The sequence below is a fragment of the Lepidochelys kempii genome, chromosome 3, assembly GCF_965140265.1.
Source record: "Lepidochelys kempii isolate rLepKem1 chromosome 3, rLepKem1.hap2, whole genome shotgun sequence".
NCBI lineage: Eukaryota > Metazoa > Chordata > Testudines > Cheloniidae > Lepidochelys > Lepidochelys kempii.
In genome coordinates this window covers 26,279,453-26,297,360 of record NC_133258.1, presented here as the reverse complement: position 1 = coordinate 26,297,360, position 17,908 = coordinate 26,279,453, and the positions used below count along the sequence as shown (strand labels likewise).

Sequence of the window (17,908 nt, the reverse complement as noted above, 5' to 3'; positions counted from 1 at the left end):
GGGAACCTGGGTTTTAAAAAGGAGCTCACTTCAGTTTGTGGTGCGTATGTAAGGAGCTGGGAGCGAGAACGCGGACTGTTGGAGGACTGAGGAGTACAAGCATTATCAGACACTAGGAGGAAAGTCCTAAGGTGAGGATAAAGAAGGTGTTGAGAGGAGGCCATGGGGAAGTAGCCCAGGGAGCTGTAGCTGTCACACAGCTGTTCCAGGAGGCACTCTAGACAGCTGTATTCCGCAGGGTCCTGGGCTGGAACCCAGAGTAGAGGGCAAGCCTGGGTTCCCCCCAAACCTCCCAACTCCTGGTCAGACACAGGAGGAGTTGACCTGGACTGTGGATTCACGAAAACGGCCAAACTGAGGGCTGCCGTGAAGCTCCAAGGCGAGCAAATCTGCCAATAATCACAATACCCACCAAAGTAGAGGAGGAACTTTGTCACAATACACACTTCTAGACATAACTGATTTATACCTTTGGATGTCAAAACGGGATAATGTTATGCATATCTGAGTATTAAAGGCAGGAATACCCATATAAACAGATTTGATAGTAAACCCCTTAAATAGTAGATTCCACTGTTTGAATACTCGGGCAATTTTTGGCTGATGGAATACTTCCTAGATTGTTTTCTTTTCTTTTCTTTTTTTAAATTCTATTGCATTGGGAAAGTCCAAAAGGACTCCCCATTACTTATCCAAAAAAACCACAAAAAAAAAGTGAGATGTGTGGCAATGACAACTTATTCAGTTTTAAGTTATCCTGTTTAAACAAGCACAGTAATGATCAAAACCTCATTGACTATATGCTCAAATTAAATCGCACCACAAAACATAACTGCCCATTAATACAAGATAGCAGATAGGATAGTTCAGTAGATTGTAATGGGACACGGAGCTTTATGCCTCTCCATCTCTGTTTCAAATTCAGCCCAAGCAGGTAGGACCCAAAAGTTGTTAACCTGTGACATGCCTTTACAATTTCAAACCATTTCTCACAGTAGATCAGAATCACTGTGGTATAAGTCCCTCCAAATATCTTTCAGTCCTGAAAGCACTTTAATCTATCAGTAATTTTTTTTCTTTCTCCCCAGCTCAATAGAAAACTTTTCCAAGTCTTAGGTGATTACTTCATGGAGACACAAAGATGCTGCAAGTAGTGAGCATCTTACTGCCAAGTACTGCTATGTGAAAGTCTACGAACGGCTACCATAAAGAATCAGAGGGTGGCAAGAAAATTAGACACTCCCTCCTCCCTAACCAAGAGTTCTGGTTCTCATTTGATTGTGAAAGTCAGATCTTTTAGTAAAATGAAATTCGGCACTTTGTAGCAGATCACCTTGAAAACTTGACAACTGGAGTGAGAGAAAAGCAGTTGGGTAAGGGTCTGGAGAAGAGTAAGTTTAGGAATACAATGTTTTTTTTACACTATCAGTGTTTGGAGAGCAGCTTAAAAAAAGCATTAAGTGGAACCTGTAGCACAAGTTCTCTTTTCCTCTTTTTGCTGCCTCCAAGACATTTAAAAAAGGGACAAGAGACTTAGCAGGGGAGACAAGTAGGTCTTACAGGAACAAAGTAATACAACTGTGGGACTATACCCAACTCTAGTGTTGTACAAGGAGATCATTATTTCTTTTGCAACAAAGGTTCAATCATGAAATTCTTGGATCAAAATAGAAGCTGAGCAATGTGAGACTGCAGCTGAGGATGAAAGGAGCAGAAACAGATGGTTTGCATTCACTTCTTTTTTTTAATTGTCTGAATTGTGCAAAACACTCTCTGTGACAATCAACTTACTCAGATAAAGTACTACTTTGGTAACTTTTCTTCATCACCACAAACTATAAAACACAAGAAAATGCAAGTACAGGTTAAGCAGACTGCCTGAATGGAAGGTACTTATTGGAGACTGATATGGTTTCCTCTAACTTGTAATTACATACTTAGTTACATAAATTGATTTGGAGGAGTTATGATGTTAAAAATGTGGTTGGAAAAAGTTATTTGACATAGGGCCCTTACCAAGAGTTGGAAGGAGAAGGAAACTGTCCTTCTTCTGAATTAAAAGAGAAAGCTTTGTTTAGGCAATGGCACTTGGCCGGCCCTACATAATTACAGCTTTTGGATGGCAGACAGGCTTGCATCATTAATAGGGCTATAGATTCTGAGGCCAGAGGGGACCACTGTGTTCATCTATTCTGACATCCTGTATAGCACAGGCCCAAAAACTTTCCCAAAATAATTCCTAAAACATACCTTTTGGAAAAACATCCAATCTTGATTTAAAAGTGGTCAGCGATGGAGAATCCACCATGACCCATGTAAGTTGTCCCAATGCTTAATTACTCTGTTAAACATTTTCACCTTATTTCCAGTATACATTTTGCTTCAACTTCCAGTCATTGGAGCATGTTATACACCTTTCTCTGCTAGACTGAAGAGCTCATTATTAAATATTTGTTCCTCATGTAGATACTTACAGACTGTAATCAAGTTACCCCTTAACTTTTTCTTTGTTAAGCTAAACAGATTGAGCTTCTTGAGCCTAACAGTATAAGGCATATTTTCTAACCCTTAATTAATATTTTCCAAGATAAAATGGGATTGTCAAAAAGATTTTAGACATGTTTGGGCATGGTTTACTCTCTGTTGAGACCAAGTAAGACTCTGTTAGTACTATTTATTATTTGCTCTCAACACTACAGATGACACAATACTTTGCCAACATAGAGGAAGAAAATACCTGTGGCCCCAGGAACTTAAAATCCACCTGGGACAAATTACACATAGCAAAGAGTTGTGCACAAGAATGAGTGAAGACAACATCAGAAAACAGATTAACTTTTCAAGTCTACTGCACAGCAGTGGGTTTGAAGAGGGGATCTGAAGGAATACAAGATTGAAGCTTGACACACGAAAAGATGGAGGCAGTTCTTAGCTTCATGAAAAAAAGGCATAACTGAGAAAATGCAACACAAAGCTTCTCCCACACCATGTCTAGTCTGGTCAACTCACAACCAACCTAGCTCATGCTTTCCTTATTCTGGTGCAATCATAGGCTGGATTTGGTAACAGCCAGTTAGTTACAGTGACTACCATTGCGCTATGGGTGCACCTACCCTGCAATCAGAGAGTGTACCTGCAGCACTTGTAGACGTACCCAAGCTAGCTTTAACTAGCACGGGTACCAGTAGTGGCAAAGCCATGGCAATGCGGGCTTCAACGCAAGTCCTACAAGCCCATCCAGGAGCCTGGGTACTTCCGTGGCTAGCAAGTACTGCTGAAGCTTCACTGCTGTTGGCATCAAAGCTAGCTAGATTAAGGCTAGCTCAGGTATGTCTATACATGCTGCAATCACACCTCCACATGCAGTGTAGACATACCCGTAGTCACAAGACAAATAACACAGTGGCTCAGAAAAGAACATTCATAGTGAACATGAATGTTTCAGCTTTTCCTTTGATTTCTTACTTTAAATACCATACAGGAGAAGAGAACCACACATTTCTTTTCTGACAATTTTCTGTTGGTATCTTCTATCCTCATTCATCGATATAGGTAATGTCCCCCCAGCTATGAAATTCAGAGGCAACCCAATCTTGTTGCTGGAGGCACCAGGACTAAGCCTTGCCCTTCATGTCAGGCCACCAGAAGAGTTCTTTCACAGCCACAGAAATACTCCAGCAACCAACTATTAGCATTAAGATAACAACTTGACATATTAATTTTAAAACAATTATATCCCCAAGTCTCCTGTAAGAGAAAAAATTCTATTTGTATTCTGGTCATTTACCAGTCGGTCAGGGTGGGTTCAATAAGGAGAGAAGCTGCTAACAGACAGAAAATTCTCAGGTAAGAAATTTCTCATTCCGTTGCACAGCTTCACTCCTTATTCATCACTAACCAGAAACAGCAGGAAGTGAATTCCAGAAGTTGGGGAGCGGGGATAAGCAGAGTTTTAATAATAAAAATAAAATAATAATAATAATATAGTAGAATAACAGGCAGGAATCAAAGTCCCTCCCCCATCCCCCATGCAAAATAAGAGCATTATAAATTAAGGAGTTATGTGGGAACTAACCCAGGAGCACCTTCCTACCAAAAGGAATGGAAATTTACTTTGCAAATCTGCCTCAAGTGGGGCTCATACACTTTCCCCCCACAATGCCTCGAGAGACTTCTGTGAATGGTTTCCCAGATGCCTAGTATGACAACTAGTGCAGCATTTTTACATCTTGCCTGCAGCAACTTTGAGGCCCTAAGGCAGCAGTGCTGGAACTAGGGCTGCTGGGGGTGCTGCCGCACCTCCTGGCTTGAAGTAGTCATAACGAACACCAAATATATGGTTTCCATCAGCAGCACATCTACTATAAAAATTGGTCCAGCACCCCTGCCCTAAGGCCTTGGCATTTTGAATAGAATGTGATGACCAGGACACAGTTGGCATATGTACTTCAGATGCCTGGGATATAGCTTCAGTTTTAGGAATACTCATTTATGCAACCAAGTTTCCAAGGGTTACAAAAAGATGATGGGAGAACTATTTCCCAGGAATTGTGGAACTAGGAACCTACCTTGAACAGAAAAGTTTCTGGAGTATAAGAATAATCTTTTCCTTCAGGTGTTCTTGTGTGGATATGGGAACTAATGCCAAAACTTGCCTTTCAGAAGTAATGGTGACAAAAAGACCAGTCACGGGTTTGTCTACTTTGTTATTGTGATTAAACTTGGCACCTGATACTCAAATGGAGACTCCAGTGTGCCTGCCTACAAAATGCTGCTATGGTTTGTATCCATGTTTCTACAGTGCTTCATTGTAAGAATCCAACAGAACTTCCTGGAAAAACTCTAGCGTACTTGATATTGCTAGGCCTTTGTGATTATTCCTCTATTTGTATGACAACAGCATCTAGAGGTCAGGGCCCCATGGTGTTAGGAAGTGCACAAAGAGGTAGCTCTGCCCCAAAGAAGCTTGTTTCCCCTCACACCAAAAATGTAAATTTGACCAGATCAATGAATAAAGCAAGAGATATGCACACTAAGGAATTACGTAGGAACAACCCAAATGCTCCTCTCCCTCCCCCACTTCTTCCCTCCAATATATGTCATAAATTCTGTTAATAATTTCACAGATGCCTAGAATGCCAACTGGTGCAGGATTCTAACATCTTGCCTGCAGCAACTTTGAGACCCTAACGCCTCGGCATTTTGCATGGAATGAGATGAACAGAAAATGGCCTTTATTAAGGTCCCTTCAGTCCTATACTTCTATGATTCTATGAATTGGCATATGTACTTCATATGCTTGAGGTATTATTTTACTATTCATACTACCATATTTGTGCTACTAGACATGGACCCCAAAGTGCGATGAGTGTGTATTAGGTATATAAGTAAAGAGTGGCTGGACTGCAAGGCCTGCAGGCCGAGAGGCCTGTAAGATTTTAGCTTAGCCATACTAGGCTGTAAACTTAAGAACATTTGTCATGAGTCTGTGACCTAGGAATACCCCTATGCCAGTAAGGTTGAAAAATTACTGTAAAAGATGTGCCAATAGGTATCATTACAGAAAAATAGACTGCAACACACTGCAATGTATTGTCCAAGGCCACAAGACACCTGATTGTAACATCATGGACTGTCCTGTTCTGACTGCAGGTTATCATGCATACATGTTGTGCATAGATGCTAGTGAGAATAAGGGGAACTAAGAATCAACCTATGAAAAATGTGGCACCCCAATACTCATGGAGTGTGGAAGTACAGATAAGGAAGAGAGTGTTGAAACTCTCATTCATATACATAAGGTGTTAGACGTGATCAGAACAGCAATCTAAAAGAGGTTCCCGGATTGGGTAAAAAAAAGGGAAGACCCTTGGGAAACACCCCACCATCAATAAAAAGAAAACGAGTACTTGTGGCACCTTAGAGACTAACCAATTTATTTGAGCATAAGCTTTCGTGAGCTACGGCTCACTTGCATCCGATGAAGCGAGCTGTAGCTCACGAAAGCTTATGCTCAAATAAATTGGTTAGTCTCTAAGGTGCCACAAGTACTCCTTTTCTTTTTGCAAATACAGACTAACACGGCTGTTACTCTGAAACCCCACCATTAATGATCATCTCTTGAGAGATTCATCAGACTCTAGAATATCTTTGAGGATATGAGTACAACTACAGTCTTAGTCATTGCATGGTTTTTCTTAGGATTTATATAAGCACAGGTAATTGTAACTTTACGTATTGCTTTAATAAAACTTGTAGTATAGATAAGACTTTGTATTTGTGATTGTGTCTGTGGTCACTATCCTTGGTCTTCATGTGTTCCTTGTCTCCAAATTTGAGAAAAGCACCAGAGGGGATTTTCACTTTGTTGAGCTTGAAACTATAGCAACAGGAGCTGAACCCATGAAAGTTTAACAGAAAAATCACTAAATTGATTTTAAATAAAAAACCGCTCAACAGGACTTATGGAAAGACAAACTTACCTTGAACAGAAAGATGCCCAGAGATATAAGAATGATCTTTTCCTCACAACAGAATTGGGATTATTGTAGAGATTGGGGAACTAATTCCAAAACCTACCATTTGGAGGTAATGGGGTCTAGGCTTGTCTGATCTGTTATTCTGATTAATTTAGGCACCTGATGATAAAGTTGATGTGCTTATCTACAGAACACCATTACGGCTTGTATCCATATTTTAATGGTGTCTTGCTGTACAATTCCAAACAACCATTCTGGAGAAACTCTAATGTAGCTGAGATCATCAGAACTTTGTGATGATTATTCTATTAATATTATAACAACCCCTGGAAGTCAGGGCCCCATTCTGCAGGTACTGCACAATCAGTCCTTTCCCCAAAGAGCTTTATGTTTCCCCCTCACACTAGAAATGTAATTTGACCAGATCAATGAATGAAATTTCCTTGAAAGTTCTGTCTGGATTCCAAGATGTATGAGAGGCTAATGGAGAATCCTTGCTGAACTCTACTTCTCTTTTGATGTCCAGGCTATTAATTGTCTGATTTCTAGATCCAGATGAAGGAGTCCCTGCTTTGAGAGGTCTAGTAATTTCTGCAGGTACAAGATGAGTTCCTGGGCTATCTAACAAGTCCAAAGAGCCCTTTGGACCAGTTGAAGATTAAGAGGAGGACTTCAACTCTCCCTTTTCCTCTTTTCTGTATCCTTTACTTTAACTGTTTTGAAAGGTAGTAGATTTTTTTTCTCTGCCCCGGATATTATTTCCATTGCCGTGGACAAGCTTTGACTTCTAGTTACTCCCTAGTTTTGGAAGGGTTTTAAATACTGGTGCCTCAACCAGAAGCCACCTCTAATGGGAAGTAGGAGCAGATTCCTCTGTGAGCACCAAAATTGCCCCCTACCAGGTCACTTGCACCATCTTCTGAAGCAGCATGAATTGGCCACTGCCCTAGACAGTGTGAACACAGGAATGGCACCAATGTTTTTATTAAAACCCATCACTGAAAAAGATGTCAAAGTGAACTAAAACAATGTGAACACTGACATTTTGAAAGACTGCCTTTCAAGTATGCATCCCACCCTGAAAGGCTTACTTCCAGAGTCTAGAGTGAAAATTGGGTTGTGTTCAGCATATGTTTTGTACTTCCCTGCCCAGGAAGGGACATTTGGAAATGATCAAAGAATGACACCTAAATTTGTATTGCATCAGGGGAGTAGTTCTAGGTTCTCAGAAAGAATTTTTGCAGGCATATCTTGAGAAACCCAATCAGGGTGAAAGCTGATGCATGCAATCAGCACTAATAGCTATTGGGGCTAGTTGGTTATAAATGATCACTGCCAGGAAATGATTAATGAATTGAAGTTTAGGACTTTTGTAAATTTTACCATGTTGGTAAAGTTATGACCAACCATGTCTGTTTTGATTCCTGGGTGAACAATTCTTGGCATTCAGTTCAGAAAGCTCTTCCTGATTTTGAACAACTGGTGGCTATGAATTCTTCCCAGCAACTGTCCAGTTGGGAATGAGTTTGCTTCTCTGGACAGGTCAAACTATGGTATGTTGTCTAGGTATGTAACTTACAACCTATGTTTTATAGCATCTACCAGCCATTTTTTAAGACTCTGGGGGCGGAGAGTGGATCAGAAGGAAGAGTCTTGTAGAGAAATTGTGAGTTCTCATGTACAAATGCCTTTATCATTTTGAGGATTTACTAAAAAATATCCATGATAAAATGGGAAGGCACTGGACTGCTGCGGGGTGGCTGGGAGCTCTGGGGCCCCCACTGCCCATGCGGGCTCAGAGCTCCAGGGTCCCCCTGCCCCCTACCCAGTTCCGGGGAGGGCTGCTGGGGTCCCCCTGTCCCCTCCCCAGTGGTGGGGAGTGCTTCCATGATCCTCCAACCCCATAGCCGCAGAGGGCAGGGAGCGGCCAGGGGTCCTTCTGCCGCACAGCAGCAGCGTGTGGAGAGCTGGCGGGAGTCTCCCTGGCCCATGGCAGTCAGGGAGCTGGTGGGATCCCCCTGCCTGCAGCGACTGGGAGCTGCGGGGTACCTCCACTATCCTCAGGCAGCGGGGATACATTAATGCTCCCTGCCACTGCACGAGGCGGCGGGACCCTGCAGCTCCCAACTGCCAGGGCTGAACTCACGGCGGTCTTTGGAAGTCACAGGTTTCGTGACTTCCACAACCTCTGTGACAAAACCATAGCCTTAACTATGAACAGGCAGAGAGTCTAATTTGCTCTCTCTAGAGCTGCCTCACTGCTTATCCCTATGCTGGCTGGACAGCTCTGCCATGAGTGAATGGAAGCAGAGGAGTCCCAGAAGGGAGGTATTGCTAGCTGCAGATCCAGGTGATTGAACTCACCACTCTACCAGATACCTGATCTTGGGGAAGAGGAGTGAGAAATATTATAAATCACTATTGCAATAAAACAAATACCAATTAAAATAAGATAAAATGGTCAAGAGAAACTGAACCATCAACTTGTTCAACTGCTGGAGGCAAAAAATCTAGTGGCCAGAGATGAAGGGTTGGGTTTTGTCCCTGAGCCTGCAATAAACGACACTGGACCACCTCCAAAATTCCATAGGTGGGGACATTAACTATTAGTGATGAATAAGGAGAGAATCTGTACAACAGAAAGAAACGGGGGAAGGAGACCAAAGCCCTGAGGTAAGTGGGAAAGCGGGATACCGGGAGGAAGCACAGGCAGGAATGTCTGTGAGGGGAGGGCTCCTGCCTCATACTGGCAATGAGGGGCGATCAACAGGTTATCTCAAGTGCTTATATACAAATGCACAAAGCCTTGGAAACAAGCAGGGAGAACTGGAGGTCCTGGTGATGTCAAGGAACTATGACGTGATCGGAATAACAGACTTGGTGGGATAACTCATATGACTGGAGTACTGTCATGGATGGTTATAAACTGTTCAGGAAGGACAGGCAGGGCAGAAAAGGTGGGGGAGTAGCACTGTATGTAAGGGAGCAGTATGACTGCTCAGAGCTCCGGTATGAAACTGCAGAAAAACCTGAGTGTCTCTGGATTAAGTTTAGAAGTGTGTGCAACAAGAGTGATGTAGTGGTGGGAGTCTGCTATAGACCACCGGACCAGGGGGATGAGGTGGATGAGGCTTTCTTCCGGCAGCTCACGGAAGCTACTAGATCGCATGCCCTGATTCTCATGGGTGACTTTAATTTTCCTGATATCTTCTGGGAGAGCAATACAGCGGTGCATAGACAATCCAGGAAGTTTTTGGAAAGCGTAGGGGACAATTTCCTGGCGCAAGTGCTAGAGGAGCCAACTAGGGGGGGTGCTTTTCTTGACCTGCTGCTCACAAACCGGGTAGAATTAGTGGGGGAAGCAAAAGTGGATGGGAATCTGGGAGTCAGTGACCATGAGTTGGTTGAGTTCAGGATCCTGACGCAGGGAACAAAGGTAAGCAGCAGGATACGGACCCTGGACTTCAGGAAAGCAGACTTCGACTCCCTCAGGGAACGGATGGCCAGGATCCCCTGGGGGACTAACTTGAAGGGGAAAGGAGTCCAGGAGAGCTGGCTGTATTTCAAGGAATCCCTGTTGAGGTTACAGGGACAAACCATCCCGATGAGTCGAAAAAATAGTAAATATGGCAGGCGACCAGCTTGGCTTAATGGTGAAATCCTAGCGGATCTTAAACATAAAAAAGAAGCTTACAAGAAGTGGAAGGTTGGACATATGACCAGGGAAGAGTATAAAAATATTGCTCAGGCATGTAGGAATGTTATCAGGAGGGCCAAATCGCACCTGGAGTTGCAGCTAGCCAGAGATGTCAAGAGTAACAAGAAGGGTTTCTTCAGGTATGTTGGCAACAAGAAGAAAGCCAAGGAATGTGTGGGCCCCTTACTGAATGAGGGAGGCAACCTAGTGACAGAGGATGTGGAAAAAGCTAATGTACTCAATGCTTTTTTTGCCTCTGTTTTCACTAACAAGGTCAGCTCCCAGACTGCTGCGCTGGGCATCACAAAATGCGGAAGAGATGGCCAGCCCTCTATGGAGATAGAGGCGGTTAGGGACTATTTAGAAAAGCTGGATGTGCACAAGTCCATGGGGCCGGACGAGTTGCATCCGAGAGTGCTGAAGGAATTGGCGGCTGTGATTGCAGAGCCATTGGCCATTATCTTTGAAAACTCGTGGCGAACCGGGGAAGTCCCGGATGACTGGAAAAAGGCTAATGTAGTGCCAATCTTTAAAAAAGGGAAGAAGGAAGATCCTGGGAACTACAGGCCAGTCAGCCTCACCTCAGTCCCTGGAAAAATCATGGAGCAGGTCCTCAAAGAATCAATCCTGAAGCACTTGCATGAGAGGAAAGTGATCAGGAACAGCCAGCATGGATTCACCAAGGGAAGGTCATGCCTGACTAATCTAATCGCCTTTTATGATGAGATTACTGGTTCTGTGGATGAAGGGAAAGCAGTGGATGTATTGTTTCTTGACTTTAGCAAAGCTTTTGACACGGTCTCCCATAGTATTCTTGTCAGCAAGTTAAGGAAGTACGGGCTGGATGAATGCACTATAAGGTGGGTAGAAAGCTGGCTAAATTGTCGGGCTCAACGGGTAGCGATCAATGGCTCCATGTCTAGTTGGCAGCCGGTATCAAGTGGAGTGCCCCAAGGGTCGGTCCTGGGGCCGGTTTTATTCAATATCTTCATAAATGATCTGGAGGATGGTGTGGATTGCACTCTCAGCAAATTTGCGGGTGATACTAAACTGGGAGGAGTGGTAGATACGCTGGAGGGGAGGGATAGGATACAGAAGGACCTAGACCAATTGGAAGATTGGGCCAAAAGGAATCTGATGAGGTTCAATAAGGATAAGTGCAGGGTCCTGCACTTAGGACGGAAGAACCCAATGCACAGCTACAGACTAGGGACCGAATGGCTAGGCAGCAGTTCTGCAGAAAAGGACCTAGGGGTGACAGTGGACGAGAAGCTGGATATGAGTCAGCAGTGTGCCCTTGTTGCCAAGAAGGCCAATGGCATTTTGGGATGTATAAGTAGGGGCATAGCGAGCAGATCGAGGGACGTGATCGTTCCCCTCTATTCGACATTGGTGAGGCCTCATCTGGAGTACTGTGTCCAGTTTTGGGCCCCACACTTCAAGAAGGATGTGGATAAATTGGAGAGAGTCCAGCGAAGGGCAACAAAAATGATTAGGGGACTGGAACACATGAGTTATGAGGAGAGGCTGAGGGAGCTGGGATTGTTTAGCCTGCAGAAGAGAAGAATGAGGGGGGATTTGATAGCTGCTTTCAACTACCTGAAAGGGGGTTCCAAAGAGGATGGCTCTAGACTGTTCTCAATGGTAGCAGATGACAGAACGAGGAGTAATGGTCTCAAGTTGCAGTGGGGGAGGTTTAGATTGGATATTAGGAAAAACTTTTTCACTAAGAGGGTGGTGAAACACTGGAATGCGTTACCTAGGGAGGTGGTAGAATCTCCTTCCTTAGAGGTTTTTAAGGTCAGGCTTGACAAAGCCCTGGCTGGGATGATTTAACTGGGAATTGGTCCTGCTTTGAGCAGGGGGTTGGACTAGATGACCTTCTGGGGTCCCTTCCAACCCTGATATTCTATGATTCTATGATTCTATGGTCAAATCAAGTTAGTGAGTAATTATCATTTGGTAATCAATTTGCAATGAAGTATTTTTGACCTAAGGTACAGTGCAACAATACACGCGAAACACGCAAAAGAACACGCAAAACACGCAAAAGAAACTTTTTGTAACAACATAGTTCTTGTTTAGACAGACAGTTTAGTCTTCCCCAAAGGTGTAATATCCATACTGGCAGATGACCTATTCAGTATATGATGAATGTTTGTAAAGTGCTTTGGAAATGGACAGCGCTACTGTATACAAATCCTAAATAACTTAACATATCAAAAATATGTACTATACTTTTTTGAAACATATGTTAAGTACTTCTCTGTTTACAGAACAGTAGAATAAATTATTACATACAACCTGGCTGACTATCCAAAGTGCAAGTAAGAGCTTCCCCTTAACAGGCTTAATACAGGCTTTTTAGAATAGATTTTATATTGCATATTAACGAATATGGGAAAAAAAGAGAACTAACCCTGTAGAGGGGGTGGCATTTGTCCTTGAAACATGGTGCCAAATGAGCATAGATCTGCAGGCTATAGTAATAACTTGCCAGCTGGAGAGATAAAGCAGAATGTGACTGCTTTTCAAAGCACTTGTTGGCATCTACCACCTAGGAGAAAAAGGACATTAACTTAGATGAAAGAATTAACAAGTTTATAATTGTAAACGCACAAGCTTTCTAGAAGCTGGTCTTGAATGATGGTTTAGAAACAGAACTGACTGCATGTGTTTTTCTCCCCCCTAAAAGGGATTTAATATATAGCAAAAATGGACATAACTGCATAAAAATACGTAACAAAACACCACCTTTATTACACTAGCTCCTGTCTTGAGGCTACCGAAAAATATCGCTCAACTAAATACAATTCTGATCCCCCTTTATTAAAATGCTACCTTCCAAATTTGTCGGCTGCATTTGAGTTATTGTTGTGCAAAAAGGCTTGACAAGTTAATTTTAATATCAGGATGTATACCAGCACTCACGACACAACAGTTCAGTAATATCTGTTCAGATTTTCTTCAGTGTTATCAGCCCAAAGCTGGATTTTGTAGAGATGAAGGATATGAATTTTAAGCCCAAAGAAACAGGTTTCCAAAATTATAAGCGAACAAATATATGAGAGGCTAACATTTGTGCATACACACATAAAAGTAAACCTACCTGTGGTAATGCAAGTAGGTAGGCAAGAGATAAGGTCATATCATTTGGTAAAGCATCACTAGCCAGTTGTAACAGAACTGAAATACAGGAGGGGAGAGGGGAAATAAAGCTTTGATTACTGACCCATCTTCCCTTACATTTAGCAAGTAAAATATTTATCATGTAACCATATTTTTAGACTCTAGCTTGAAGCATTCCATATATGTTAAATTAAACATTAATCAGTGCAGTCCAGGAAAAGAATGTGTAGTGTGACGGGGCAAGGCCAGATGGCTATAGAAAAGTAGTGGGAGATAGATATATTAGCTCCCAGCTAAACAAATCCCTGGTACCAGGATAAGTTAAATGGCAGCTGTTCCAGGTCAATTAAGACACCTGGGGCCCATTAAGAACTTTCCAGAAGGCAGGGAGAACACTAGGTTGATTGGGACACCTGAAGCCAATCAGGGACTGGCTGAAACTAGTTAAAAGTCAGGTGGGTGTGGATGTCAGGAGCTGTAGGAGGAAGTTGTGCTGTTGGAGACTGAGCAGTTCACACCATATCAAGCACAAGGAAGGAGGCCCTGAGGTAAGGGTGAAGTAGAGCCTGAGGAAGTGGGGGCTGCTGTAGGGAAGTAGCCCAGGGAATTGTATGTGTTATGTTTCTAAAAGGTCAGCTACCATAGCTGATACTATGAGGGTCCCTGGGCTGGAGCCTGGAGTAGAGGGCGGGCTTGGGCTCCCCCCGCCCCCGATTAATCACTGAGACTGGGAGACAACAGAGACTGTGCAAGGGAGGATAGCTTCTCCTCACCTCCCTCACTGGCTTATGATGAAAATGGCTGAGTAGACTGTAACCTTGTCTCGAGAGAGAGAAGGGTTACGTGGAGGGTCACAGTGAGCCTCTGAGGCTAGTGAAATCCACCAGGAAACGCGGGACCCACGGAGACAAGGACAGAGCTTTGTCACAGTTAAACTGCAATCCTGATTTACCTTAACTTCCAGGCAAAGCATTTATACATTAACCAAAAAAGATGAAATACTGCAGTATCAGATCCCAAACTGCTGAAACATTTTCTGCACTGATTTACAACAACTAAATCTGTTGGTTGTAAAATGAAGGCAGTAGTATAAAGTTATGAGCATCGAAGAAAACCAAGCAGAGGAATAATGTAAAATACATTGTTTCCTGAAGCTAGAGCATCACATTTACTTGAAAGCTGCACACAACAAAAATCTCAATTATTAATCAACTTTTCATCTTTAAATAAAAAAGCAACATAGTATTGTGTTATTTTAAAGGAAGACCTGTACAATTAAGTATTGATAAAGAAGAAGCAAAGAAGCTGGTCCAGATGATACATATTCTAAAAAATTAAGAAAATTAGCTAACTGTTTCACTGACAATTATTTCTGAAAGCTGTTTGCCAACTGATGAGATACCAAAAGACTGCAGAGAAATTGTGGTTGTGATCCAAAGTCCATTGAAGCCAATGGGCTTTACATTAGCCCCTAATGTAGTACTGATTTTCAAATAAAAGACACAATTTTCCTGGCCAGTGCTTTCCTATCAGAAAAGAAGAATCACAGAGATCCTAGAGGACACTGGGAGAATGAGCAATAAGTATTGTTATGAACAAATTTCATCTGACCAACTGTGAGAGTCTCCAGGCAGGATAAGCCAAGCCCTCTCTACCTCTGAGACCACAGCACGTTTTCTGCTCTTGGCTTTCCACTTCTTCCTCCCTGCCAGGCAAGTGACTGGGGACAGGAGAGTGCCTGAGGAAAATCTTGAGTTCAACACTCCAAAAACAAATTTGCTGGTTCCCTTTCAGGGCATTTAAATTTCAAATTAAACTGGCTGAGGGGAAAAAATTTAAGAGCCAAGATGTCCAAGAAATGTCAACAATGAAGGTCTGCATCCTGCCATTTGCACTTCTTTGGAAGCATTTAATTAGGACTTCTGATCTTAGGTGTTACACGATAAACACCAATAAAACATACCAATACAAAAAGAAATCAGTGTTTAACCAATAAAACATCAGAAAATGCACCACAAATGGTTACTTGTACCTAAGGGCTTCAGGGGTATGCACAGGAATTTAAAGTCACTGCTTTCGGAGGGGCATGTACTGTGCCCCTGCCCCAACCATAGAGAAGTTCTGCGCTGCAGCGAATTATTGGGGCAGCCCATGCCCCTGCTTGCCCCCCCACCCCTTGTGCAGTCCCTGAATGGCTTGTTTAACCAGACCTGTCATGCAGACTACAGGGGTGTGATTTCTAAAGTACAGTAAAGAGTTGCATATATTTGGTTTGTGCAGATCCTGCAAATGTGCACTAAACGTTCCCTAGTGCACTTTAACCTAGTGCTATTTGAAACATTACAAAGATTACTCAGAGTATATACTACTGCAAAGAGTAATGTATACAATATACATTATTCATTATACATTATTCATTACCGTATATATAAAAGACATTTACAAAAGCCCCCCAAAACACTGATTTTTCCGTCACTGCATAAAACTCAAAAAATTGCTAAAAATAAACCCTGACAAAATGAAATTAATAAATCCCATTAAAAAATAAGTCTTTACATGTAATATAAATCTGGGGAAAGCAGGGAGGGTAGACCTATGGCCCAGACAGGATAAAAGTCTGCCTTCAGTCATTTAAGAGAAACTGGAAAACTCATGGTTATAAGGTATGCAGGGGACAAAGGATCTTGTCTACTCTATGTAGCCATCCTATTTCTAAGTTACTGCTCATTTCGGGAAGATGTAATAATGCTTCCATCAGTAGATCTCAACGTACTTTACAAAGAGGGCAGTATCATTATCACCATTTTACAGATGGGCTAGTGAGGCAAAGAGGTGCAGTGACTTGCCAAAGGTCACCCAGCAAACCAGAGGCAGAGTCAGAAACAGAACAAAGGTCTTCTGACTCCTGGTGGAGTGCTTACTCCACTAGATCACAGGGACATTATGTGTACTTGTACTTTCTTCCCACTCATTGTGCCTCTCGTGAATTCTGTAGCGTCTGCTTTGATTTTTGTAATCTCCTCAAAACTAATATTCAACCCACTCAACCTAAATATTAATTTTTTAAAACCAGTCTCAGTTCCAAGAATCACGTACAAACTTTTGTAAACACACTTTTAGAAAACGTGGATCAGACACTGCAATTAGGAATCATTATTAATCTGCCAAAACCACATTTACTTTCTCAATTATTTGCAGAGCAGGAGTTTGATTTCACCAAAATATAACAACGATAATCCCTGCATGCCTAGCACCCTGCCCCTTTTAACAGCCTTGACAAAACTTACAATTTAGGTCACCATAGCTACATCTCTCGGGGTGCGAAAAAGCCATACTCCTGAGTGCTGTAGCTATGTCCACCTAACACCCATTGTAGTTGCAGTTCGGTTGACAGAACAATGCTTCCATCAATCTAGTTACCACTGCTTCAGGTTGTGGAGTTCCTACAACGACGGAAAAACCTCTCCATCGCTGACATCTGCGTCTAACTACAAGGTTATGCTGACATAGCTACAGCACCATAGCTATGCTGCTATAGTCCGTGTATTGTACACATGGCCTAAAAGGAGATTTGATACACTCTGATACTCCCTGATCCAAGAATCACTCCTGCGGGCTCCCTATCAAGGGGCCTGTGTATTTCAGCCTCTTCTTGTGAACTCCTCATCCCAGGGGAGTGGGATTGTTTATGTGGTTACTTCATTTAAAATGAAAAAGTTTGGAGGACTATTTATAATTGCAGGTTGTCACTGGGCTTCCATCAAACTGTGGTGGTTGTGATGTTCTCCCTCAGCCAGATGCAATAAGCAAGTCTTTGGATGCCACGTGGCCACAGAGGTTGCTCAGGTAGCACCAGGCCACAGGTACCAAGACTACAAATGTGATCATCACTATCTATGCTGATAACTTGGCTTTTGACAAAAGCTTCTAGCTCTGGCTAGACTCAACATGTCCTGGATCCTGTCTGAGTTAAGATATCTAACAGAGCTCCTAACATAGTTACTATTAAAATCTGAATGTTGTTGCTTTTGCAACTAAGGTTATTTGCGATGTTCCCTATGTTCAGGGCAGGAAATACAATGGTAAGGCTAACGACTTGCATAGGAATTTGTTAACATTTTATTCATGTTCTCTAGCTATAGAGAGGCTGGTATTCTAGGTTGTGTGTTTTATTTTGTTTTTTTCCTTGAAAATCCTAATGAACCCATAACCTGCATGACTAATCTTTGGATCTTTTTCAAAATATTGTCCTTAATGAGCCAATTGTCCAGGTACACAAAACACAATACTCCTATGTCTGGCCACTTAGTACTCCCAAGCAATTGTGTGAACAACCATGGCACCAAGACAAGGCCAAAAGGCAATCTATTATTCTATTCAGGTTCCTGTACCATGCCCATCAGCACGGTGCCCAAGTGCTTTCCAAGACTGCATTAAGCAGTATGACTAGTGACAGTCATATACCGTTTTTTTTTCTTTTTCCCTTCTTTTCCTAATGGAAAAGTTGCATGTGGATTTTAAAAAAAATACATTATAGTATACAATATATTTTTATACATATTGTGTTATAGATTTATATTAGTGAAAGCAAGGTCAAAGAAGC

At 42.4% G+C, this 17,908-nt stretch overlaps 1 protein-coding gene across 4 annotated transcripts in view; it reads right to left on the bottom strand.

Annotated features, from left to right (window-relative positions):
- NBAS (NBAS subunit of NRZ tethering complex) overlaps positions 1-17,908 on the bottom strand; it is a 406,507-nt gene that overhangs the window by 189,045 nt on the left and 199,554 nt on the right. For all 4 annotated transcript variants that reach the window (XR_012157919.1, XM_073335981.1, XM_073335983.1 and 1 more), the window contains exons 39-40: positions 13,286-13,362; positions 12,596-12,733 (exon numbers count right to left, since the gene is read on the bottom strand). Coding sequence is in view for 3 of the 4 variants with exons in the window: in XM_073335981.1 (XP_073192082.1) it covers positions 12,596-12,733; positions 13,286-13,362 (215 nt within the window). In the remaining variant the exon portion in view is untranslated. The remainder of the gene's footprint in view (positions 1-12,595; positions 12,734-13,285; positions 13,363-17,908) is intronic.